This window comes from Crocodylus porosus, unplaced genomic scaffold (assembly GCF_001723895.1).
Source record: "Crocodylus porosus isolate Cpor-Errol unplaced genomic scaffold, CroPor_comp1, whole genome shotgun sequence".
In the NCBI taxonomy this organism is placed as follows: domain Eukaryota; kingdom Metazoa; phylum Chordata; order Crocodylia; family Crocodylidae; genus Crocodylus; species Crocodylus porosus.
Window position 1 is genome coordinate 265,497,446 of NW_017728886.1, and position 27,349 is coordinate 265,524,794.

General features: G+C 49.8%; 1 protein-coding gene across 3 annotated transcripts in view; it reads right to left on the reverse strand.

The window, feature by feature from the left end:
• Positions 1-14,488: 14,488 nt before the first annotated feature.
• GPR20 (G protein-coupled receptor 20) overlaps positions 14,489-27,349 on the reverse strand; it is a 42,298-nt gene continuing 29,437 nt past the window's right edge. For 2 of the 3 annotated variants that reach the window (XM_019553299.1, XM_019553290.1), the window contains exons 2-4: positions 23,849-23,929; positions 17,925-20,466; positions 14,489-14,679 (exon numbers count right to left, since the gene is read on the reverse strand). In XM_019553299.1, coding sequence (XP_019408844.1) covers positions 19,378-20,448 — 1,071 coding nt within the window. In that variant the 5' untranslated portion in view covers positions 20,449-20,466; positions 23,849-23,929 and the 3' untranslated portion in view covers positions 14,489-14,679; positions 17,925-19,377. The remainder of the gene's footprint in view (positions 14,680-17,924; positions 20,467-23,848; positions 23,930-27,349) is intronic. The other variant, XM_019553307.1, reaches the window with a different exon arrangement.

Here is a 27,349-nt window from a genome sequence, read left to right on the forward strand (position 1 = left end):
GCAGAAGTCATGATGGACCCCAGCTGATGGGGGGGGTGGGGTTGACACAGATGAAGCCAAAAGGTTTTGCACTTAAAGCAGCGATTCAGACCCTTTGCTTTGCCTGGAGAACCACCTGCCTTGCTCCCAAAGTGTCAGTGCTCTGGCATTGCAGAACAGATGGCAGGTATTAGGAGAATCAAATGCAAAGTAACTGCATCCTTAAAGAGGCAGCAAGCTAAACCCCCCTGCCCACCTGCTTTCATTAACTGCTTCCTGGGAGGGCCACGGTGCAGCTCATTAAGGATTGCCCGTGGCTAGAAGGGGCGGGAGATGGAAGATGGGCAAAGGGGAAGAGAGGGGAGAACAGTAGGGCTGTGCAAAATGGCAGCATTTTGTTTCAGCCAGCGTTTTGATGCTTTGATGGAGCAGCGTTTCATTTTGAATTTTGTTTCCATTTGAAACACCTGTCCTGTTTCATTTCATTGAAACAGGGTTGAAACAGTTAAATGTTTCAAAGTTTTGCCCATAGGATATAATGGGGAAGGGCAAAACAGCCTATAACTTTGTCATTTCTGGCCTGATTTGGATGAAACATGCAGGGATGGTAGCCCTGTCTGAGGACATGAAGTCTGCCAGGTTGCAAGGAGAAAGGTGGAGGGGGGTCGGAGAAACTGGACCCCAATGTTTTGAAAGCCAAACTTGTGTCACATGTATGTGTTAAGGCACAGCGGGGGTGAAAACTGCAGGCATGCTAGCCCCTGAGGAGGCCACAAAGCCTGCCAAGTGTCAAGGAGATCAGTGCAGGGGTTTGGGGAGAACTGCACCCCAAGCTGCGGACAAGCAAAACTCGTGACATGGGTGACACCGTGTGTGTTACGGCGCAGCAGGGTGAAAGCTGCAGGGATGGTGGCCCCTGCTGTGGCCACGATGCCTGCCAGCTGCCAAGGAGATTGGTGCAGGGCTTCTGGGGCCCTGCACCCATAGCTGCTGACAGGCAAAACTTGTGACGTGGGTGCTCGTGCAACTGACTGTGTCTGTCTTGGGGCAGAAGCAGTTCCCGACTCTGTATTGATTCTTTCCTCTCCTTAGTCTGTGGTTTTTAGGTGTTAATCCCTGCTCATTAACTCGTTAGCCTAGCCCTGTAGATGGGACTGGAGTCCCATTGCACTCAGTGCAATCCCTTCTGTAAGAACTGGGAGCTGCGAAAAGGGAAACAATGGCTGTGCCCGTGCCAGGGATCCACGTGGCCTGACCTCAGCGCCTGCAGAACAGGCCCTCTGAACGAAGCCCTAGCGTAGGGGATGATTCGACAGAGCGAGGAGCATTGCCTCCCAGAGCCATGCGCCTGATGCATTATCCGGTACCTGCAGCTGGTTGGGAAGTTCAGAGCTGGAAGAATCACCAGCACGTCCGCACAGAGACTCCCTTGGGTGCCGGGACCAGTGGTTTCCCTGAGGCCTTATCAGCCACATACCAGGAAATCTGACTCCTGGTGAGGATATGACTCTGTGCCAGATCCCATGCTGGGTCTCAGGTTTAAGGCCAGAAAGGATGGCTATTATTCTAGCTTTGTCTGCCTTATCGCACAGGCCCTTGAGATTGACTCTGTAGAAAAAACCCATCTCCCCTGGCTCAGTGAGGGTGGGTCTTTGCAAAAGAGGCCAGTCCTGAAGCAAAAGCTGCAAGTGATTGTTGCAATGGCTAACTCCCCTCGTTGTTAAATATTTATGCCTCATTGCAAACTTCAGTCTAGTGTCCATTTCCCCCCACAGCTGATGTAATGCAGTAATGGGCCAATGTTTGCTTATACGAATGCTCTTTAGTGGTCATTCTGATTACATAATAATACAAAAAAAATTCCTTTGGTGGCTGGTTAGCCAGAATCCTTCACAGAGATGTATGTGCAAGTGTAAAAGAAAATAAAGCAGCACTGAGTTTCAGCAGAGGCCCTCAAAGGCTGTGTCTGGCTTTTTTTTTTTTTAAATAAGTTCCTTGTATTTATAATCTCTGTTATAGAAAGCAGAAGCTCTTGCTCCAGAAGAGCAGGACATCGATACTTGGACTGAAGGAGGATCTCCTTGAGGTGTCTGTCGAGCTGATCAGTCTTGTCCCTGTGTGGCTCAAATAACCTCTCCCGGTGTCACCATCACTATACTTGGAGCCAGCTGGTGAAAAGTTGACCGTCTCCCCCTCCTGAGCCAAATTTAGTTTCATCTGAACCCGTGTTTCTAACCTGGCCCAAGAACCAGATGTCAGAAAGATGTGGTTTCATTTAGCTGAGAGCGCATGGGAAATGAACCCGTCTGCCTCTGAGCTACCCAGCCTCACAGCCATCTACCCTGTGCCCTCGAGCTCTTTCCCGTCTTTCCTTTTTTTTCCCCTTAGGGCTTGTGCTTTTAGCTTAGCAATCTCACTGAAGCCCTTTATAATACTGTGCATTAAAGAGAAGCCAATCCAATTATCTGTCTTTTTCTTCACTAGCTCAATGCAGTGGCTATGCCAGGAGAGCAACAAAAAAAAAAAATCTCTTTAAGAAAATTCAAATCACCTTTCCTCCAACATTTTTTTAAATAAAAAGGTTTCAAGGTCTGGAACAAAGTAGACTCTGCTCACCCAATGCAAAAAAAATAGTGGTTTGCAGCTGGATTTTAATACTCTCGGTGTTTACTTAACTGCAAGTGTTTAACTGAAATAAAAAAAAACCCGTTAACTATGTTTATAGAGCTTCACTAAACAATATCTTTAACTAAGTCTGCTGATGAGTGTGAGAAACACCACAGGGCCTTCCATCTTGTGGGCACCCAGGGAAGGGAACCAAGAAAGACGGCAGCAGAAGAAAGCGACTCTCTTCCCCCGCTCTGCGGGCAGGTTTTCCACTGTTTATGGCAAGCTGCTCGAACCTGTGGGTCTGGGACAGGCATCGTGTAAACTAGTTTGACCCAAATCAGTTAAGACTGATACTGCATTCAACCAAGTTGATCTTAAACCAGTTTCAGGCAGTTTGAAACTGGTTGATGTGGGCTCAACTTCTGTTTGGTTACAGGTTTAAACCAGTTTCCGATCCCTTAAACTGGTTTATGTGGCATGTCTGTTGTCTGTCCCTAGCCATGTCCCGTCTGCTTTGCTGGTCAGGGCGTCGCTGTGCCTTGCGAAGCCTGGAAGGAGCGGATGTAGCTTTTGATCATTCCCAGTTCAGCCAGGAAGCGGGGCGTGCTGGGAGCCAGCCTCAGGACCGCCAGAGCAGTGCCCTCCGTGTCCTGGGCCCAATTCTTAGGCCCGTCTTCACCCAGGCAGGATATGGTACAGCTGTATTTCACACAAGAACTGCAGTCTGGTTCAAAGTGAGCATCCAAGGAGCATGTTGTAAACTATCCATTTTCTGCCTCTGGAAACAGAGCTGGCTGTGGGAAAAAGGAGTCAGGGATCTCCCGGATACAGCCAGGAGCAGAGCAGAGGGGAGGATGGCCCCTGCCAGGCTGCAGGGTCAAGGCCCGGAGAAGGCAGATCATCTTTTCCAATTCCTCCTCTCTGGACCTCTCTCCTTCCCCCACTCCCAGAGGAAGGCTGGCTTTTTCCTTTCCAGATAAAAGCATCCTCCTCTGGTCCGTGGATCTTGTTGCTCGTGGCTGGAGAAATTCTAGGTCGACCCAGGCATGCTCTGTAGCCACAAAAGTGCCTCTTGCTGCAGAAGGGTTCAGCATCCGCAGCTATTGTCATCACGAAGGGTCCCTGGATAATGTTAACGATTGCTGTCCCTCCCTGCCTAAGCCTGGAGACAACGTGCAGGCCTGAAGCATGTGCCACCTGCTCCTGTCTTCAGGGGAGTTAACTCTGAAGGCATTTGAACAGCTACCACCATGGACATTTTGTTCACCCAGTTAACAGGCATGCACGTTGCTCTTAGCAGAGGTTAGTGATGCTGGTGGAGGGGCCATGGTGTGTGGCTTCTTGCTAGGGCATAGGAGACATGTTCAAGCCCACCGTGACTTTTCAAGCCCACGGTCAGCGAAAGATCAAAAATCAGACCAGTTTCACAGCACCACCTCCTGCCCGGCACACTTCTGCAGGCACCCCATGTTCCCCCTGCCTGCCACCCCAAGTGTAGGCAGCTTGTTGTGCTAAGCTGCACAGCGGCTTGACACCTTTTCCGACTCGTGGCACAATGCGCGACGCAAGGTGCAGGGCCAACTTTGCAGCCCGGGGAAGCGGGCCCTGCCTCTGGGAGCACGGAGCAAAACCAAACCTAGTTTTGATGGACCGCGGAAGCTGAGCCGTGAAATGAGAATGGTTAGGGTTACTGCTGACGCTGACACTCAGCTTTCATTTGAACCTGCTGTGGGACTCTGCCCACATCTTCTGTAAGGTGCAACGAGAGTCTCTCCTGATGCAACCCCAGGACAAGGGGCATGTCCCCCAGTCCCAGTGAAGTCAATGGCCCTTTCACAGGATGGACTTCATTAGTGCTCCAGTCCACCAGCTTCATCTTCTCTCCGCCGTGCAAGCTGCCTGGGCAGACTGTTTCCTGTGATTTTTATGCATTTGTGGCTGGGCAAAGAAGCTTCTCTGAGGAGTCATTACAGGCACATTTACAGTGAAGGCCAATCGCTGTTTGTGGAAGAAGAAAAAAAATCTCACCTTGTTGTGGAGCAGAGGGAGGGCTGAGGGCTGTCATGGGATTATTACCTGAGGGCTGTCATGGGATTATTACCCTTTCAAAGCAAGTCAGCCCTTGTGTCTAGCGTCTGACCAGGTTTTTAAATAGTTTTTTGGGCCAGGTGGTTTAAATGTAGAACCAGCTCCCTCACCCGCTCAGGGAAGCTCTATTGACCCCACATGGGCACCTTTGAGACTGTGGGGAGGTCTCCACTCCTAAGTGAAGGGATGATTTTAATACGTACCATCAATCTGTGCTAGCTTGGCCTCATTAAGCATGGGGAGCGATAGCAGGGACGACCCAGCAGTATGGGCCCCAGGACAGGCTACAACCAAAATAGAAACCTAACGGGGACCTCGAGTACACACCAGTGTTGCCAGACATGCAATAATTATTGTGTTTGCACGGCCAAAATCAGAGGTCACTGCAAAAGGGACGCTGGTGTCCGATCGTTCAGGCAGGTCCAAGGAGGGCTTGCATTTGAAAGAGCATTTGGCCCACGTGCCATTTTCAGGCAAACTTGGATTGCTTTCGTGTCAGCCCTCACGTGCGGGGCCGCGCTCGGAGGCAGGACACGTGTGTCACTGGGCTTCCAAAAGCAAGGGTGTAGCAGCAGAGGGCAGCAACCTTGACGAGCAATTCAATCGAGACGTCTCGGTTTTGCCCAGGGATCGAGTGAAATGATCAAAATACTATTTACAGCACTGTGAATATAGATTGAGGGTGAAAAACCCCATTTACACTTGTATGTTCTTAAGACTTTTGCAGCGCACACTCGTTTTTTCATTGACTACAGTCGTTTTGAAGTTCCAGTGCAATATTTCTAGTTTTCCAAATCCAGCAGCGCTGGGGCGTTCCCTGGTTGTTTTTGTCTGCTAAAGCCCGTGCTGCCGTGTCTTCACCATTGTTGTTACGGGGTGGCGGGAGGGTGTGAGCATGTGAATCAGGGGCAGGGCTTTGCCTCCCATCAGCTACTCAGCAGTAAGTACCCATGTGCATGCCCTTATCCCATGATCAGTGGAAGCTAAGCTACGGTGATTTCTCAGCATTTAATGGCGTGAACTTGGGTTTACAAAAGCTCATGCTCTCTCTCTCTTTCATTTAGTTAGTCTATAAGGTGCATATCTGCCTTGGCTTCAGCGTGATTTCAGACTAATACAGCTAACTACCTCTCCTAGCTGCTGCTCACCACGGGGAGAGACTGCACATGGCCAGGTACTGCAAAACCGCTCCTGAGTGATAGAGGCACCCACGTTCTCAAAGGTAAGCTGTTCCTACGTTCAGATCCTAGGGCAGTGGGCTCTGCTTAGCACATGTTATAATCATTTTCGTTTAGGTAAACCCAGTCTATTTAGAGTCCGTCCTGCCCGAGTTACACATCTCTATGTTTCTTTTCCCTTGGATGCAAGGGACAGTCAGACCTAAATTATATGTGTGCAAGCCTGGAAGAAGGGCTGACTCTTACCTTACCTCCTGGTACATGCACGCAGCTTCCTACCACGGGGAGACGGATGGTTTGACCTCCGGCAGTTAAGCAGAAGGATGTGTATCCCTCTTATATTGCCAAGTGCACCACAGTTACATTGGGTTCAAGGGACTGGAACAAATCCCCTTCAAATGGCCTTCACACCCTGATGAGTCAAGAGGAAGAGCCACTTTCTGATGCCACTTATCCCAGAGTAAGTCTGGAGGGACTCGGTTGCTATCATTTGCTGTGACCTATGGCCTTAGACCCTGAATGACCACGTGGACAATGGTACTGAGGTTCGGGGCTTTTGTGACTGGTACCGAGCTCCCTCCTTCTTTCCTGAGTTCAAGCCAGCTGTGACCGTTCAAGCCTAGGTGCGAGCTGGGCAGGTGCACGTCCGTCTGGCCAGTGGTCAGCAGAGACACGCAGGCCTCTGAGCTCCATGGCAGCGGGGAACACACACAACTGGCCAAAACGTAATGGTTATGACTGAGGTCCGCTGCAAAGAGCGTGATGCTTTTGAGGGAAGGGGTCAGTTTGTACTTTCCACCACTTTGTTTTTCACTTTCTGTAAACTGTTTAAATAATTTTAACACTGTTTAAATGTATGTTCCCTGCTCCGGGCTTCATTTTTTAAGCTCGAGCTCTTTTGCAAAGGTCACTCGCACGGGAACATCGATGTGGTAGCTGGGTAAAGAGCAGCATTGCAAGGATGCTTCGTGGATGAGTCTAAGAAAACCCCAATTGGGAATGATTCTGGTTATGCTTTGGAGTCACCAGATGCACCATCGCTGATGGGAAATGACGAGCCCCAGCCTGGCATAGGTGACCCATAGCAAAAGCAGAAGAGTTCAACGCTGAGTCCTTGCACTGTGCAGGGATTACTGAACGGTGGAGCAAAACATCAGGTGCTGCCTCCCTGAGCCGGTACCTTGCTCTGAGGCTCCAGCCTTCCTAGTCAGACCGTGTTTCCAGTTTCCCTACTAATTTCCCTAGTTCTCTTCCCTGGACACACTGATGGGCAACTGGGAATAGGGAAAGGGGACTCACTGGAGGGCATGGGCATTTTGCATACCTATGCAGCTTGAGTGCCAGGTGCCGTAGGGCACGACTACTAGGATAAGCACCCCCGGCTACAAATTTTAACAGCAGTTAAGGACTGAAACCACTTACCAAAGGGTAGAGTGTCTTCTCCAAATCACTTCAAGCCTTAGCTCAAGGCTGGAGGTCTTTCCCAGAAGTTACAGGAATGACGCAGGAATTACTGGGTCTCTGATCTGTGCAAGAGTTCAGCCTAGATGATCCCATGGCTCCCTTCCAGCCTTAAAACCCAGAAGAAAAAAATCCAAGAAGTTAAAGGGGGCTCCAACCCTCCCCACTCCTCACTTAGCTGTTGGGGTTAACATGCTCAGGGGGCCTTGCTGAAGGCTCCTTGGCTGTATGTGCTGATGATTCCCAGATATAGCCTTAGCATCAGTACAGAGGTTTAAACTCTATAGATCAAACCTATTTCCAGCAGCCAATAGTTTGCTTTAAAGATGACAATACAGGCCTGCTTGCTTTACACAGTGTTTGTCATAGGATGAAGCATGGTTACCGAAACTGTAACGTAGGCTCCGCTGTATATAGTAGCAGGCCAAGAGGTTAGAAGAGCAAGGGCTTCTTGGTTGTGCGGTAGGCACAAAGCAGTGTTACCAGATAAACAGCACATAATTTCTGTCGAGCTCCTGTCAACAGAGCCCCACCGCTTGTGCTGTCACCGGGCAGCTCCAGAGAGAAATCCATCTGGACCCGGTGTCTGACGTGCGGTATTTTCAGAGCGGAGCTGGCGGGGGAGCGTTTCAGCTTCTAAATACTATAAATTACGCAAGGCCTGGCCCGAGAAAGTTTCGATTCAGGGGCGTTCCTGAGCTATCCAAAAGGTCAAAGGAGTTGGATGCAAAGTTTTGGGTTAGCCTAATCTCTCTCTTTACATGCGTATGGGTCATTTGCTCATCACGGAGATGCGGCAGCCCCTGGGATCGACAGGAGGATGCACGAGAGCCGTTAGAAACCTGATGCAACGCCGTGCACCGACACACACGTCTCGGGGAACTTTAGGCAAGTTACTTTGTGCCTCATTTGCTCTCGGTGCTTCATGGGCGGATTGTGGGATCCTCGGGACCAGAGGCTATTCTCCTTTTGGGCGCCTAAGTGCGATCCTACTCCATCCTGCTCGAGCCCAAGAAAACCCATGAACACCTCTATTTTTGTAACAAGCTGTCCTCTTAGCTTTAAAGTCAGGCCAAAAAAACAAACAAAAACAAAAAACAAACAAAAAAAAAACCCAAGAAAAAAGCAAAGCCCAGCAGCAAAGAGAAGGCACCAGTTCTTTGTATTTATAATAGTGAAGGAAAGAGAAGACATCAAATGCCACTAAATCCTTCAAATACCTAAAGCGGTCAGGGACTCATTTAAGTCTAATCTGAGGCTCTTCTGTTGAATCATCTTGGTGCCAGGTGCTTGAAGCCAGCAGAGATGGATGAGTGGCTTTGAAGTTATATCGGTTGCTTCCTGTTAGTTGGAAGGTAGGGGCCTAACAGTGCTGGAGGGTGCATGGAAAAAAGAGGGAGGAGGAGAAAGAGAGGGCTTGCTGGCATAGCCCGGAGATAAAGTTTAGCTGGGACTGGAAGCTTTGCATATGCTATTTAAATTAACAAAAAAAGGAAACTCTGCAAAGGCAACTGATTTGCATCGTGGCTGGTGCAACTTTCCTTCGGGCAGGGCAAGATGGAAAGAGCACGTTGTTACAGAGCCCTGCATCTGGAAAACAGCACACATTCCCATATTGCCACGTGCCGGCCATTGTTATAATGCACACCCCCATCTCTGACCCAAGCTCCTTTTTATCCTGCCCCCCCGCTCCTTGCACACCCACACGCGGGTGCTTGATGCCACTCACTAATGCCTTGCAAGGAGAAGCTTTCAGCCAGCTCTCCAGGGACCTCTGCTGAAATCACCTTTTTAAAGGCATCCCTTAAAAGATGCCCAAGCTCCACACCGCTGATACACTCCTCCACAGGGACCTGATGAAAAGCAATAGATTAAGAGAGAGAGAGGGTTGTGCATGCACGTGTGTGTGTGGTCAGCGTGCAGGAGGAGCAAGGAAAGCTGGAGGTTTTCATACCCAGATTGAGCACTCTCCTGACAGCTCCAATTTAAATGCTTTGCTCAGGCAATTAGTCCCAGTGGGCAGTGGTGAGAGACAAATTTCTTCACTGAATGGTAATCGCAACAAGAGAGCAGGATAAAAAGGCCAATGTGGAAAATGTCTCCTCCGCTTCGTCCCTTTGTTTTATCTCTCCTCGATGTCTGAAATGTGTTCCATTTTTTTTGCTGGGCTGTCGCCAGGGTGGCCTTATATTGTCAAGGCAGTGAAGAAAGCAGGAGAACAGAAAAGGCTGCCAGTTGTTGAATTTCCTGCTATTAATGGAGCCTAATCTAAACATCGATGGCAAATATTTACCTTTGAATTCCCCCGGCACACGGTGTCAATGGGTGATGGACAGCATTATACCCTTCTCATTTGTAACATTTGTTCTTGCTAAGGCGAGTCCGAGAAGGATAAGATCACGGGGGCTGAGATGGAGATGGTTATCTTTTTTTGGTTGTGACAGCCCGAGGTCACGGGGACCAGCCTGGCGATCCTTCATCGGGATCTTCAGCTCGGCAGATCCCTGGGAGGCATTGGCTCCATTTCACCTTTCTTTTGCGGGGGGGCTGTGCTTCCTATGCGTGTCTAGCATTGCATGCCATCAGCAGCCAAGCTCGGCGGACGTGGCCATGCCATGACCAAATGAGAGGAAGATATCCAGGCTCTGATTCAGGACATCGTGTAAAGAGATGTTTAAGCCAAGCTAGGGGACTTTAGAGGAGCTCGTGCTTACCTCCCCCTCAAGAAGGATGCTTTCCTGAATTAAGGTGTAGACATTTGGCCAGCTCTGGCAGGCAATAAAAAGGGAGTGGAAAGACTTATGACTTCTTGTAGCCCATCTGCTCACCAGGGTAAAACTGGTTTCTATCATACACACTATATATACCAGCGACCAAGACCTCCTGGGGTGGGATATGGGCTGTGTGCACTGAAGCCTTCTTTAACTCTAGATTTTGCAACATTGCAATAAGATGGGCTAACAAGGAGTATCAGTCTGTATACTTCAGGGCAGACCTTCCTCTCTGGGGAAGATAGAAGTCTAGTGTTTTAGTGGCCCCAAACATTAAAAAAAGATAAAAACCACAACCCTCTTCCCCACAAAAAGCAAAACCCGGAAACCTGGTCCCCCACCAAAAATGTGAGACTTAAACAGAATCCATAATATATTATACTTTAATGCTGGGCATGGATGTGTGAACTATCTACTGCAGAGTATAAAAGATCTGGGTTTTATTCTGTTTCAGCTGCTCAAAGGTACCGTCCAGGAAGGACATGCACCGACTGCGGATGCTTCCTCAGCCTGATGAAGGGCATTTGTACTCGAAAGCTTGCACAAAGACTTTTTCCAACTATTTGAGTAGGTCTAATAAAAGATATTGGATTTACCCAAAGAAACTTGTCTGCCACGGCCCATGTGCACGCTCTTTCCCCGAGGCAATGGACGTAAACTGTGAAAGCGTAGTCCTCTTTCATAGAAGGGGGAGCTCCAGTGGTTTACCTTTCAACGGCCACAGGATAAGAGCGTACAATTGCCACAGGGCAGCCGATGCATGGCCAAGGTCCGTTACCTCTTACCTGCAATAATTAGTTTATCGGTGCTAACTTTTAGGTTTGGAGGGGGGGAGATGGGGTGCTGAGCCTTCAAGTCACTCCTGGGTGATGTCTTTAAGCCTTCCTCGTAAGAACAACTGCTGAAAACTTACAATTTAAAAAGTCCCCCACACTGAGATCCTCACATATTTAAATCCCGTAAAAAAATGGAGTTAATATAAAAAGCACCACCCATGGCGGGATGCATGATAAAGTCACAGGACTGGTAAGGCCGGATTGGTTAAGTGGAGCTGTAGACACCCGTCCCCCCTCATCCTGGTTCTGTCGAGCTCATGTTAATGATCTAGTCGTTGTGTTTGTGGCCACACACACACACACACACACACACACACACACACGCACGCACGCACATTGCATATCTTCATTCCTGCTGCCTCTTTTTAGCTGTCCTTCTTGCCACCCGCTTTGTCCACACCAAACTGCAGCTGCCAAGATGATCTTCCCCATCCATTTTAAGGTCTCCACGCCCCACTGCAAACACCGCAACTCCCTCTCCAGCCCCCAGCAGAATACCAGCAAGCCCCTGCCCACAACTCCCCAGTAAAACCAGCAGTCGCTGACACAGGTGTGCCTTCCCCAGCCCCTATCTGCACTCCCAGCAGCTCTAGGGGGGCTCTCAGCCCAGCAGACAAGACCTCCTGCTTCAGTGCTGCCTCCCATACAAATGGCTGAGATATGGGCAACTGGTGCCTCCCGAGTCTGGGGGGGTACCAGTTTGCCAACCCAGTGGGGGGGTCCCCCAGCAGCCAATCGTTGAGCCAGTGGTGAAACTGGAAGTGCACAGCTGGCTCTTCCAGGGCGTGCATGGCCGATCTCAGGGGGTGCACGTGCACCCATGTGCACTCCCTACATGCTGCCAATGGGCTGAGAGGATGTGGAGTCTGTATTTAAAGGGTGCTCGTGTCCTCTGTTTCCCAGCATGCAAAGTGTAGCATCCAGGCTTTTCCTTCCCCTGCTCTGGCTCATGGGAAGGGAGCCTGCTGTGCCCCATGTCTTGGATTGTCCCTTCGCAGACAGGGATAAGGCTCTCCCAGGACTATGCCCTGGGTGTCTCCCCCTAAAGCTGGAGACTCCCACTTCTGACTCAATCTCCTGCCGGAGCTCGAGTCCGTCCCAACACAGATGGGGCAGCCTAGAGAGAGTGTAGCAACGACTAGCCCTTCCCTAATCCTATACTAGTGAGAGGTCCTGGTACCACAGTCCCCGCTTTCCCACTGACTGTCTGCACCACACTGTTGTGACCCACTTGGCTCTGCCCCTTTCAGCTTGTCTTTCATTGCACTGACTCCCTCTTCTCTGCTACACCGGCGATGCTAGTCCCAATAGCGCAGTCGTCTGCTTGACCCACAGCCGTCCCAGCGAGCTCTTCACTCCTTACATCTGTCATTGCTCCCTGCATTGGGCCTTGCAGCTACAGCCCTCCCCCTCTTGAGAAAACGCTCCCCTGAAACCTGTTTCTGCTGTGACGCTCCCAAGAAAGCGGCCAACACATTGTGGGTAGGCTAGCGGGCAGGACAAGGTTTATTGTTGAAATGATAAAACGCACACTGAGGTATATGAAATACAGAGCTGTTAATAATTGCTTGCACTGCATTGTTTCCCATCCTCAGCCCTCCTCAGGTGACATTGCAGTCATCAGCGCAGTGTGCCTACCTCTCCGAGCGTACAGCACCTAGCGCTAAGGGGCTTTGGTCGTGAGCCAGACCTCTGCACGAGGTTCGACCGGTACACGGCCTGCTAAGACTGCAGGCTCCGATACTGAGAGGATGCACGAGCACCCAGCACTCCTGTTAAAAGAGATGAGGTTAAAAATGTGACTCATACACGCCGGGAGAGCTAATGGGGTGTACGTGCATAAATCCTCCGTGCATCCGCAAGGAAGCAGAGCCCACGGGACAGGAAGGCAAATATGTGCATCGACGAAGCGTCATGCTTTGCGCTCCCCTTTCCCCGTCACAAGGAACTGGGCGGAAGAAGAGGCCTGGGTGCGGGGAGCACAGCTTGTGTTACGCGTCCCCGAGGAAGGTGGGGTGCTGGGAGACCCGGCTTTTGGAGTCATGGGGTCTCCAGCTGGGAGCACATCTGGTGTTAAACATCTGGCATTTTAGCCCTGCCAGATGAGCTCATCTTGGTCACGTGGGGGAACTCACTGAACTTTAATTCTTGCTCCCTGCCTCCTGATGGGCATCAGGCTTACAAACGATTGTACAGCCCGGGCCCGTGACAGGCTTTGGCAGGTGCCGACGCCAGCAGCTACTGCGGCTGAACCCGGATTCTTCCCAGCACGAGGCTCCTCACTCCCCTGCGGAGATGAGCGGTTGGGAAGTCTCCAGAGGATTTTATTGGCAGCAAACAGCTGCACAGGGTCACTGAGATGCTCCAGCTGTTTACCATAGCTTTTATGCGAAAGGGTGTCGCTTTTCCAATCAGCGGCCTGGGAGCGCTGCTCCGCTCCAGCTGGTCAGGGGAGCGGCGCCTTTTGGACGCACAGCCGCGGCAAGCAGTTCAGCACCGTGTCCCTTGGGCCACGACCTGCTGTGACTTACGCGGGTCCCAAACCTCCTGGGTATGGACAACCCGGACTCTCCTGCATTACGTTTAAGAGGAGGTCTTGCAAGAGTGATGTGTTTGCATCACATCTGAACACACGTGACATTTTACATACATCCTCTGGTTTAGCACATGGATCAGGAAGGGAAGAGCCCGCTTCACTGACGCCAGTTGCCATTTGGAGATCTTGGGTGAATTAAACCCCCTCCCCGCTAGCAAACTCAAGTGGTGTGAAGCCCCGGGCTCCAGTGACATGCACGGCCATGTTACAAAGGTCTTTCTCTTATGCAGCTCATCACTTGTAGGGAATCCCTTCCTCTTATGTTATAGGCTTGGTGATGGTAGCAAGATGCTGAAGTTACAAATGATTATTTTAGCTTTTGGGCTCAGGCCCAGACCCTCAGCATTATTCAAGTGCCTTGTTTCCACTGAAACCGTGCCAGAGATTAGTGCCATCATCCCCACCGGTGCCTGTGGAGAAGACAGAGAGGTGCCGCGCCATGAAAGCTGCCCTTAGGGGCCCGAGTCAAGGCAGGGGAGCCCAGGCTGTGAATCTCAGTCTCACGCAGGCACGTGGCTCAGGGCCGCAGCCGCAGCACAATGCGACTGCAGACTCGCAGACCTCTTCCACACATCCCGTTGGCTGGATGAGGTGTCTCCAGCTCCCCGTTTAGCAGGCAGACTGCTGAGCGTCCCAACCCTGGGTGCCTCACGTCTGCCCACTCATAGCTAAGGGACCGTGGACACTTCACCCGGGTTTGTGGATCCCTTGCCTGGAGCCGGGAGCCAGAAAACTCAGCCCCACTGCACCCAAGCCCCTTCTTGGATCGGGGCCTGAGATACTTGGAGGGTCTTGGTGGGAAAGCCCGGCCCCACGTGTATGGCTCCTGTTGTCTTCAATGGAAGAATCGCCTACTGGAGGCTTAAAGGAGCACGGGGGTGGGACACGCTAATGCACACACTTCCCCCCTTCCCACGTGCAAGCTTTTCCTGGCACATCTGGCTTGCTCGGGAACAGCTGCACGGACAGATGTCAGGCTCCTCTGACCTGCTGCCCCTCCAGCTTTGTGCAGCCAGCTCGGCTCCCAGCAGCGAGGTGCAGCTCCTCTTCGCAGGTCCGGGGGTTGCTCTGGGGGGGCTCTTGCAGCCGGATGGTCTCTCTGCTGCCCCGGCTGGAGGCAGCGGCAGCTTCGGCCGTTAGGGAGGAGGTGGTGCTGGCAGCTGGGAGGGAAATGGTGGGAGGGAAACGCGGTAAGGGGCAGGGGCAGACGGGGGGAAGCTAATGGCTCAGCTTTGTATCAAAGAAAGCTAATGGCTAACAGCTTTCTCTGCAGGCTTCCCACAAGTACCCAGGCCCCAGGCTGCTGCAAGGCTCTCCCTCTCCCTTAGCGTGGGCTCCCTCCTAGCACCCCTCTCCCCCTCTGCCTTCGGCAAATGAATCTCAGGCTTTGTTCCCCCAACGTCCCCAGGAGCCCCAACCCATGTCACCCTCTGCCATCCTTTCCTCCCCAGTCACCTCTCTAGGCTCGTTGCCCGTTGTCACCATACCCCGTGCAAAGTGGCTAATTCAGACCCTCCCCCCTTCCCAAGCCCTCACAGCTCCTCACTCTGCCTCAAAACTTGGCCATCACTGATGGATTCAATAACAGGGTTGAACCTACATTGCTGGGTTCAATAATAGGCTCTAACTTTCCCCCCGGACTATTCCTACTTTCCCAGCAACTCCAGGAGGGGAGCCCCCATCGTATCCACTATGAAGAAACGATGCTTCGTGGATCTAGGTAGGTCTGTGCATCGATCCCCCGCTTCGCTCCACCCGCAGGGTCCCTGCAGCCGGAGCAGGACGTTGTAAATATTGACACACATCTCCCCCGGGTCTCGAGGTCGGTGCTCCCCATGGAGAACTGCACCTTTGAGAGACGGAGCTACACAAGCTTGGGTTACACGAGCCCGATTGCTTAGAAGCCGAATGAGGCAAGCCTTGGGCGACGTCTGCGGCTCAGCGCGAAGACCGTGTGGTAGCAGGAGTAAACCAAATGAAGGTAATACCCTGAACGGAGGAATGCAGCAGTTAAAAGGCTGCAGCAGAGAAGAAATGCTTGAGAAATATGGGGGACAATTGGGGAAGGTTTCGACCGTCCTTTGTGCTGGGTCTGCAAAGGTTTGGTGGCAGGGGGAAGGCAGCTTCACTTCCGACCATCAGCACAATGGTTTTCAGCTAACGCAGGCAGAGGAGGGTTAGGGAAAGCGTCCGACAAAGCTGAGGGTTGCTTGCACAGGAGTGAACTGTAAGCAGAGAGCGTGAAGAGGAGCAAAAAAAATCGATCGGTCCATCACCGATGTAAGGCTGATCACAGTTTGCAGGGGCTGAGTCGCTGATAAGAGATCGGATTCTAACCAGAACCTGGGACAAAGCTGAGAGAGACCCAAATTAACCCGTGACAAAGAGCGACTGAACAGAGGAAGCTTGCAGACAGTCGGGCAGCGGGTGCTGCGGAGAAGAGAGAGGTGGGTCACCTCTCTAGCCCTAGCAGAGGTTAAATGTGGGGCCGGCTAGGGCTGCAGTTCTGGGTGCACGGCGCTAGGAGAAGAACCACCTGGGTAGATGTAAAGACTGGTCATTGTAGGGAAAAAGAAAGGATCTGTTGTGTATTGATAGAGTCGAAATAATTAACTAGCTTCACCCAAGGGGAACATTTCCCACTACTTCCAAAGGGAGACAGTTTTGAAGAGATGGCTGACACCAAGTGTTTTGATGCATCAGCAAAGCTTGCAGCAAAGGTTTACAAGTGGCCTTCTGTACACATACCCCTGCTGGGAGACACTGTTTTTTTTTTTAATTGCCATTATGGTTATGTCAAATGTGTTTCACAGAAAAATGAAAAATACAAGAGATTTTGATAGGCTAGATGGCACTAAAGTCTGCATAGGGGAGGTCTGGATCTAGGGAAGAACAGCTGAAGAGCGTGATCAGAGGCTCTGAGCAGCTTTTGGGCTAAACACCCCAAAATGTAAATACTAGGAAAACAGACAATGCCTAAAAGTGTCTGGATAGATCACGGTCAGGCTGAGACCATCAGCAGGCTGTCTGCACCAGACTAGGAAGGATGGGCTGATAAAGTATGTAGGGAAATTCATGTCTAATCGAGCTGCTCGAACCAGCAACCTGCAAATTTTCCTCTGCAAGTTGTGCAGTGGAAAGGGGACAATAAGGAGTCTGAGAAACTGAAGGATTTAATTAGAGGCCCCAGATAATAGGGTAAAAAAGCTTAAAATGATATTGTCCACCAGTAAGTCCAAGGGAAGTACAGTCCTCTTAAAGAGTACAGTGGAACCTGGCTATTAGGGTCTCATGCATCAGAAGTGACAATAAATTGTGTGCGTCAGTCTGCAGACATAGAGAAGGAGGCATTGGCTTCATTTGATGGTATAAAACATTTCTTGCCTTTATATATTGAAGAGCTCTGATAGCTGAAGCTGACAATAAACCACTTGCTGACATAGTCAAGAGATGCCCAGCATCCCCTTTGCCTTCTCCAAAGAATGCAGAGATGATTTTTTTCAGCTACAAATATATTGTACAAATCTGGGAGAGATTTGGGAGTTTCAGATACTCTCATGAGAGCAGCGGGGAAAAAAAATTGCAGTGGAATCAGAGCTAGACTTAAATGATGTATATGTCCAGTCTCAAATGAAATGTGGGCTGTGATAGTTGGAGTTACTGCAGCCGAGGAGAACTTGCAGAAAACAAGCACACAGGGTGGCCAGGACACCTTGCCCTTATTATTAATTTAAGTGGTAGCTCTAGGTAGCAGATGGGGGTTTTTAAAGCAGCAGGATGACACTAATGGAAAATATGTAAAAAGATATGGGAAGGGCCTTTCATTATTAAAAAAAATCCAAGAAAAAATTTATACTGGCCACAAATGCACAGTGGTATTAAAGAAACTGCTTAGGATTATCACATGTGACAAAAACAGGGCCAAGTTAAAGAAATATTAGCTTCTTGAACCAAAATAGGCCTTATTTGTTTATGCTGGATAGAAGAAGTGATGTACTTGTCCAAGACTATTACTCTAGCTTCCCTGAGATAGTTTCATTAGAAGATATTTTAGCTAAATGTGTGATTCATTCCCTATCGATGCATACTGTGAAGAAATAGGTGACGTCCCAGAGTTTCAGGAAGGAGAGAGATGAGGGACACACAATTGGCCAACTTGCCTCAGAAGGTCTTAGGCCGGTAAGAGTCTGAAGAGGGTGATGAGGCTGAGCCCCAGGGTATGACCGAGCTATGAACTAATACACTTATAGCTGCCAGAAAAGACCTGCCGGTCTATGCAATACTGCAGGGCTTCGCAAAGATCTTTGAACACTGGGAGTTAGTAGATCGTTTAAGTGCAATGGGATATTATGTCAATAATGTTAATGACTGGCTATTATCATTATGCTTGGATGGGACATTGTACCTTTATGAAGCTCTCGGAAGAGCTGACTGGAACAGATCCTTATGCTATGCAGAGAGTCACGTTATCCAAAGCTGATTATTTTCAAACTCAGGTCGTGAATGAGGCAGCCGTTCTGCAGAACAGTATATTCTCTAACGGAAATCCCAGTAACCTCCATTCAGATTCTTAAAATACTCTTCATCGGTCATCTTCAGCTTGAAGGAGATTAGACCAGGAACTGGTGGAGAAGTATAGATCCACTGATCTGTTTGAAAAACATTTGTAGCCAGCTGGAATCAACAGAATATTTTTCCAGCTGCAACTTCCACCATCATGATCATCGGGATGGCATTTTTCATTCAGACTGTTGTCTCTTGCTGTTTCTTTGAGATGGTAGTTCATGCTTACCTTATTTTAATGGTGCGATACAGGGGAGAAATAATATAGCATTCAGCCAGCATTGTAGGGAAGGTCTGCAGAGAGACGAGAGCACTGTTTACATCCCAAACATGGGGAATTAAATCATGTGAGTGGCTTTGCAGGGAGGTGACTTTCAACCTACATATTTGAGATGGATTTTCCTTTCCCCTTAACTTCTTTATTTGTATCAGCAGGACAGATGCTCAATTAGACAGAACCAGGACGGGAGTTGGAATAGCAAAACCTAATATAATACAACTTAACATGTTGGTCCTGTTTGTCATCATTATTGCAGCAAGAGGAGTAAGTAGAGTTTTTAGGGAATCGCATTGGTTTGTACAGACTTTTCCTGTGCCCGTCTGAGATTTAGGGAAACCTGCGATTCCAATGACTAATCTGAATACAGAACATACTAAACACCAACAAACAGAATAAAAAATCCTTGCACATATATATATTATATATAAAAACCAAACACTTCCTTTCCTTATAGTTGCATTGTCAGAGATTATTACTATTTTGCTTTACAGTATCTTCCATAAAGTCCAGGCACATTTCAGAGACATTTGAATTGCTGCTCATGGGCTTTCTTTGTCCCTCTCTATTTCCTTGCATGGCATCTAAAATCTTGGCAGTCACTCAACCAGTGGAGAGCTCAGCAACATCTCTGTTTCTCAAGAGCAACATTTCCAAGGTGGGAAGGCTTTCACAGGAAACACGGCCTTCTTCTGCGTCCGAGCATCACACATCACGGTGTGAAACAGTAAACAAAACCACCGGCAGAACTGGATTTGGCACGAGGAAGACGTTTGCGTTCAAATGCAAATAGAGCGCTCCTGCCCTGTGCAGTCAGTCGCAGACTATCTTTTGCATTGGCACGAACAGCACTGAGAGCTTCTCTTTCCAAACAGAGCAGTGTGTTCTTGAGGAAGAAATTCCAATACAATTGGTCTAAACCTCCCACTAGACAACACAAGGTCAAGGGCAATAGGACTGTCCAACCCAGCGGTATTCCAGCAACCGTGCGCCAGCCTGCTGCGCTATGGCCCCTTGATTAGATCTGTGTATTGCTTGGGGAAGGCAAGCTCAGAGGGCTCCCGATCGTGTTAGAGAAGGCAATGATTGCATTTGTGCCCGAGCCCTTGGAATTCTTGTTCATACTGATGATGTCCATGCTGGTTTGCTCCATCTCGGTCTTCCTGAAGATGCTTCTCATGGTTGACTGGAAGTTGTTGGTGACAAAACAGTAGACGATGGGGTCCATGCAGCTGTTGAGGCTACTCAGTGTCACCGTCACGTGGTAAACTACCAGGCTGATGCTCTTGGGCATGTCTGGGTTGATGGAAATAGCCACTTGGCGCACATGGAAAGGAGTGAAGCAGATCATGAAGATGATGAGGACGGTGATAAGGAGCTGTACAGCCCTCATGCGCCTCTCCCGGCTCTGGTGCATGAGGCTGGGTTTAGACAGAGCACACATGATCCTAGTGGTGAAGAAGGTGATGATGACAAGCGGGAAGAAGTACTCACAGACCATCAAGGCCAAGATTTTGGCAAGGCAGCAGGGAGCAAACTTTATTGCCATGGTCAGGACAGAGAATGTCACCACCGTGGCAAAGATCCAGATGAAGACACAGATCCCCTTGGCACAGGTGGGATTTCTCCACTTCCGAGAGGCTTCCACCTGCACGATGGCCAGGTACCGGTCAACACAGATGCATGTCAGGAAGAGGATGCTGCAGTACATGTTGACGAAGTAGCCAAATATGTGAACCAAAGAGCATTTCATGCACTTCCTTGCACTGTAGTGCATGATGATCCGGACGGGCAAGGAGAAGCCCACCAGTAGGTCAGTCACAATCAGGTTGATGGTGTAGATGACAGAGGTGGTTTTTGTCCTGGTGCGGAAGCAGAACACGTAGAGCGCCAAGCTGTTGAGCACCACACCCACCAGGAAAATGATGGAATTGATGACCATCAAAGTTATCCACAAGCTGTAAAAGTCTTCATATAGTTCGTTATCCAGGTGGACAAACTTGTATAACTTGTTCTCATCTGAGATGTTGGGTGTGCTGGTGGAGTTGCTAAGGCTGAGGCCCGGCACTTGGGTGGATGTGGCCGGCATGGTCAGTGATCTGGTGACCTGGAGGAAAGAAGCCAAGAGACGTTGACAAGCAGGCTCAGGGGCTACAGCACAAACCATTACAACCTCAGGAAGAAAGTGCAAAGACTTTTTGATCACACCTTCCCAATGGCCCCCAGATGTATCACCATAGGCTTTGAACACAGGACATCTCTGAAGCAGAGCAGTTGGGCTGAGTAGGTACCTCACTGGTAGCCACTAGTGGGAAACCTATTACTATTACTACTGCCCTATTAGTGTCTCTGAAAATATTCATGATGCTTCACAGAAGGCCCAAGTCCCTGAAGAGTTTGCAATCTGTGCTTCAGACATGTGGGGATAACACACCTTAGAGAGGGGGATGAGGTGAAGATGCAGAAGCGACACAGCGGTGTGATCACAAAGTTTCTTGATATGCTGGGCACTTATCGGTCCAGCTTTGACATGGCGAAGAAGACTCACTCATTGCTGGGATGGGGAGACATGTGGGCTGCCAGCAGGATTATAAAGTAGGAGAGGGTAGTGGCTTAGACCAAGGAGGGAAGCCTGGGGCCCCTAGCTATGGAGGGGTTAAGCCAAGTGTGTTGGAAAGTTGCTTTATCAACTACTCCCCAGTTCAAAATCTGCAGCTCAGAGGCTGGGGAAAACCCTATCTGCTCAGAAACTTATAGCAAGTAGAACAGCTACCCGGGCAAAAACTGTGACCTGAGAGCCATGTTGGGTAGTACGGTCATATTGTTCCCTTGTCTGCTACCTGCTTTCTCTCATCTTCCATGGCGGTTGCGTGATCTCTGTGGGGCAGGGGCTCTAGGCTTGCTCTGTGTGTGCTGAGACACGGGAATCAGGGCCTCCTTGCAATACGCATAATAAACACATAAATAATAATTAAATAAAATAATTCAAATGCCAAAAAAGCACGTGTGGTGGATCTTGGGACAGGCTAAGCGCAGGCCCTCCGCCCCTCAGAGAAGTCGGTAAGTTTGTAGCCCTCAAGTTCATGAAGAAGAGCCGGGAAGCACGACATGGACAGAAGCGAGACAGGGCGTGCAAAGAGCCCTCAGCCGTGGCCCTGAGAGATGGGCACTGCCCTGTGAATGGGAATGGCCACAGGGTGTCAGCTACCCCGGGGGCCTACGAGCACCATCCCAGCAGGGGACTATGAGCGGCTGGAAGAGGAACATGCAGCATCCCGGCCCTATTCGGAGGGTGAGTCATGGTTGCTGCAGGACAGGGATTCCTCTTGCCACCTTCAGATACAGGCAGGCCACGGAGCAGTAGTCGTGGCATGGCATCAAGCTCTGGTGGCAAGTCAACGGGGCAGTCTGTCATGTCCTGCCAGGGGCCTTAATTGCCTTTCCCAGCCCTAGGGGTGGGCAGAGTAAGGACTAGGTGGGAGCTGGAATAGAGATGAAGCAAGGGGCTAGCCTAGGACAACGCAGAGGTGAATGGCAGCGAGGGTGATGGGACCTACTTGGTGTCACTGAAGCTTTGGGGCCAGAGAGGAGCGCCTTGCTGAGCCTGCCTGGGGCTGAGCTGTATTTCTCTGCCACTGCTCTGACCTGTGACTGGGAAGGGGCAGGGGCAGGGCCAGGGCTTTGCAGCTATGGGCAGACAGGTGCTGGGCCTGTATCGCCACCATAAGGAGTTTATTTTTCCCAGCTGAAGTCAAGCTGGCCGCATCTCTCTGCAAACTTGGCAGCGGCAGCTGGGAGATTCTCAGCCGAGCTGCTGCTCTCGTTGCTGCTTCTGCTGTCAAGGGCTGACAGTTTAATTTGCAAAGCATTCCTGGCTCACGCACTATTTTAAACCTATTTGTATAAAAACTATATACACAGAGACTTGACTGATTTAAATAGAAATAAATGGCTGACAACATCTGGAAGATCTCAAACCAACCTAAAAAAACCCAAACCGCAAAGCATCATCCTGAATCAGCAAAGGATAACACCGAGAGGCTGGGCTGTGCTCTTAAAGCACACAATGTCAGAGAGGAAAGGCAAGGCTACGAGAGACCCATGTCAGCACGGAGGTGTAGCTGTGCTGTTTGGAAGCTGGGCAGAAGGACGGGGAGGGTTACACCTTCAAGACCAACTAGTTCAGAAAAGCATGAGCTGTCACAGGCAACAACCTACTTCATAAACACGTTCTCCAGAATTCATGGGAAGTTCACTATTCGTGGGGTTCAAGACATCCCAGCTTGTGACAGATACATCAAATTTCCCCAGATCAAACTCCCCAAATCAGTCCCCAAAATCTCTGTGGGACTTCAGAAAACATGAGCAGCTTGCTCCCCAGGGCAGGCCTTTTGGACAAGGGTAAAAGGCGGTTACAATCGCCTCTGTGCACTAGACCACTCTGCCGTCCACGTGAATCACGGGGGCATGGGGGGAGGGCCACTCTGCCGACAAGAAGTTCCCGGGAAGAGTTTACCCTGTAAAATGCAACAGGAGGGACCCAGCTAGCTGGGGAGTCTCCAAGGGGATGCTGTTCCTTAGGAAAACGTCAATCGGCAACATCACCATGCGTTGTGGGGGTTACCTTCGGGATGGAGCCCAGGAAGGGCAACGCGGGAACCTGCCTGCTAGGCTGTTTCCGACTCTGCTTGGGTTCCTGGCCGCCCGACCGCCCAGATACAGGTCAGCCTGTATGATGAGCAGGTGGAAAGCCACGTGGCCTGGAGCTCTCGAGCCTCAGCTCCCCAGCTCCCAAGGTCTCAGGCTCCATGGCTTCTCCATGGCTCACCTAGCAGGCTGTTGTGGAGGGGGGTCTGCAAGGTTTCCAGGCTCCTGCCAACTGCTGGAGAAGGGGCTGGAAGGTTTGGAGCCTGGAAGCCCTGATGGTACCAGCGTTGTGCTTTCTTTGGAGGCACGCATCCCCAGGTCCTGTAGCTTCAGGGCAGCCAGACCAGTTGGGAACTGCACCCGTTTTATTCCAAATATGAATTAAATCCATGTTCAAGATCTCAAAATCCACTCAGGAAAGGAAATTCGCCCCCCACCCCCGCACCAGTTCTCATGATGCTGTTCAAAACTTCATTGCCTGCTTTAACAGCTCTTATTCACTCATCCATCATCTTTTTTTTTAAAGGTTTTGTAAAAATATTTTGCCACAGCTTGGCCAAAAATGGCATTAGCCTCAGAGTGAGGTAGAGGAGTGCCCACAGAGCGAAAGATTTCCGAGAATTGATCACAGAGTCTTGTAGGAAGGTGCGTCAGAAAAGCAAAAGCAAATACAGAAATTTATGTTGTTGCTTGCAGATGGATGGCTCCATAAAGGAATGAGGTCAGAGTGTTGAAAGCTGTCACCTGATGAAAGATGTTGTGCTTTCTTTTATTGCATGGACAAGAAACCTCAAAGAAAAATGGATGAATCTACATTTAACTACCCATAGGCACCTTTTTACCTTGTGGTAAGTGTGAGCTTCCTTACTCTCGATTCCTTACTGCTATTCTGTATGCCCGGGTCTGGATTTCAGATCAGGTAGCTGTGAACAAGGATAGTCACTAGGAATATGCATTCAATTCAGTTTGAAATAAAATATAATACAGTCTTAGTTTGTCTTCACTAGGCGTTGAGTCTGGTCCCTGCTGAGATTCATATACACGACAGAGCTTCCTTTACATGAGATGCTTTACTGAGCATTAGATTAATTTAACGTGCAGTAAAGCATCACAGCTCACACATGTGCAGTGATTGCTGCACATTAGATTAGTTTAATGTGTTGTTTGCTAGTACCAATACATACAGCTACTAAAAAAAATTGCATTAATATAATGTGTATTAGTGCATGTGTACATGCTGACCAGGAGCAAATTGCACCCAGCAGCCCAGGCAGCAGGGGCCATGCTGCTGCCTGGCTAAGCCCTGAGCTCCAGGAGGCAGGGGGTGGGTTGGTGGGAGGGAGCTATCCTTGGCTCTGGGGGCAGCTCCCAGTCCCAAAGAGCTTGGGGTCAGTTGTGGCTTGTGCTCCCTAGAAGAGTTTGTGCAGGTCTGAGCCACCAGCTGAGGAGGTGAGGTCATGGTGTCCATACTGTGCCCATCCTTCCTTCCCCTGGGAGCTGAGATCACAGTGGCAGTGGGGCCCAGAGCTCCCCACGGTGCACGTCCTGAAGCCGAAGGGCAGGTAGGTGCTGAGGTGCAGGGCAGAAGGGACCACTCAGCAGCCCCAGGGCTGAGAACTGCCTTCACACCTCTGAGTGGCCAATCTCATCCCTGGTCGGGCTGTCCGGGCCCCTGTGCCTCTGCAGTAGCTGGTATAATGACAGAGCCTGGCCCAGCCCGTCACCAGTTGTGCCTGGCCCAGGGGCTCCTGTGGAGCAGGGGTCCATGCTGGGGTGCCTTTGGCCCTGTTGCCCCCTTTGCAGTTACCATGCCAGTGTGGGTCTGCACCCAGTGCACCTGTGGCAAGGGGCAGGCACGAGATAGTGTTCCCAGCTCCCGTGCCTCTGTGCCTGCCTGCTGCTTGCTCTCTGCCTTGGGGCTGCGTGGGCTGGGAGCTCCCCATGGAGCCAGGGGCAGCTTTCCCCAAACCCCAGAACCCAGACCTGACCTCCTTGCCCTTTGCCAGCTAGGAGCTCCCCCTGGCTGCTGCAAGGGGGAGGGAGGTGCAGAGCAAGGTAGAAGCACCTCTGGACTAGGCTGCTCTCACTGGGTGCAAATCTGCGCCTGACATAGGGTGCACATGTAGACATGTTCCTGGGCAAAGTTTAATGAGCCTGAATTTACTGCGCAGTAAACTCAAGTGCATCAGTTGCACATGTAGACATGCCTGCAGAAAAGAAAGCAAGAAACCCTGATGTCATAATTCAGTTCTGATTTGCAGTAGCAGAATGCAGGAAGATATCTGCCAAAGACCTGAAAAGGTCCATTCCAATCCCTTGTACAAATGCAGGATACCACATGCTTCAGCCAGGGACGTTTAGGTATGATATTAGGAAAAACTGTCTCACTATGAGGGTAGTAAAACATTGGAATAGGTTACCTAGAGAGGTGGTGGACTCTCCATCCTTGGAGGTTTTTAAGACCCAGCTAGACAAAACCTTGGCTGGGATGACGTAGTTGGGGCTGGTCCTGCTTGGAGCAGGGGGTTGGACTAGATGTGACCTCCTGAGGTCCCTTCCAGCCCTCCTTTTCTAGGATCCTATGATTCTATGGTTTTACTCTCAAGGCAGCCCAGCCAGGTGTCTGTTTAACCTCACCTTGAAAATCTCCAAGAAAGGAGATCCCACAACATACCTGGGCAGCTTATTCCACTGTCCAGCTGCTCTTAGAGTTGGGAGGGTTTTTCCTGAGATCTGACCTCAAATAGTTTAAACCCATTACCCTGTGTTCTGCCCTCTCTGGCAAAGGAGAAAAATGCTTCTCCATCTTTTTATATCTTCCTACAATCAAAGCACCAAAACTAGTTAGTAGCGGTACTGTGACCACAGCCTGGAGACTGGGACAACAAGGTTTGCTTTTGAATGCCTCAAATTTTCCACTGGCCTTGGCCATATGATGAGATTCCCTCTTCCTGTCCCAGAGCCTCTCATCTATGTTTCAGTGAGAAGCTCCAATCAAAATATGCAAGGACTATTTGTTCTCTCTTCCGATCCCAACAACTCTTGTCCCTACAGCTCACACCTTCCAAATCTAAATGCCAGACTGTGAAATCTGGGTCAAAATCCAGAGGCAGCTCAGAATTTTACGGCTCAAGTCCATAGCTACACCTCTTGGTAGCAATGGACATGCCTGTGGTTATGTGATAGTAATTAAATATAAGTACAGTGTGATGCGCATACATACTGAGTTTCTTCAGCATTTCTCAGGAAATTTCTAACAGAAACTGGAAGCCGGAACATGTTCGATTTCTCCAAGAGTGATGAAGTTGCTAACCCCGCACTGAACTCTAACTGGCAGTCAATGTGCCACAGAAGTCCAAATGATTTTGTCTGTTTCTGATTTAGACACCAAACTCCTTGGGGGAGAATCCATGCCTTTTCGCTTTTGAATACTGCCAAGCATACTGTCACCACTCCGTAAATAACAATCATAGCCAGAGAAGGGCCTGACCTTAGGTATCACATCTGCAACTCAGAGGGGAAGTTCACAGATGGACACAGACCAGAGACCTCAGTCCCACCTTCCAATGACATCTGTAACATCTCGTCTCTCTTGTTCAGTTGACATTTTAATTATTGAGCAACAGAAATAAAATGGAAGGAACAGATGCCTGGGTCTAATCCCAGACTACCCCAGACATGCTACTGAGAATAACAGTGGAGGTGACTGCATCAATAAGAGCTGAAAAATAAAGGAGTGAAGGATTTAGTCTCTTCCACATCATAGAAAAAGCCTGCATCCCCCCAGAATTAGAAACTTCAAGAACAGAACAGGATTCTCTTCTTCACCTCTTAGCCAGTGCTGCATGGTATTATCCAGTACCATCTGCCTACTCTACTTCTAAGACCCGTATTACCACCTTGTGACTAGACAGCCCAATGGGCACATATAGACAGACAGTCATTAATGCGCTGCAATTATGGCGCATTAAACTTAGTACCTATTATTACAAGATCCATAAATGGTGCTACTGCGCATTCACATTGGTGCATGCTTTTTGTGATGCTAATGCACAGCAGATTAATTCTACTGTGCATCAGCACAGGTTTCGCCCACTCTGCTAATGTGCAGTAGAATAAGTCTACTGCGCTCAAAGTGTGTCATGTAGATGCACCCATTTAGTTCTAATATTTCAAGTTATGAACTTCTACTCTTTCTTGAGAGGCTTATCTTGACCCTCAGTTCTCCACAGTGGGACTTCCCAATATGTGCCCTACATTTTATTTGCTCCAGTTCAATTCATTTGATGTACCAACTTGAGCAAAAGATGCATACTCTATGCCTTGCTATTAGAGCGATTATT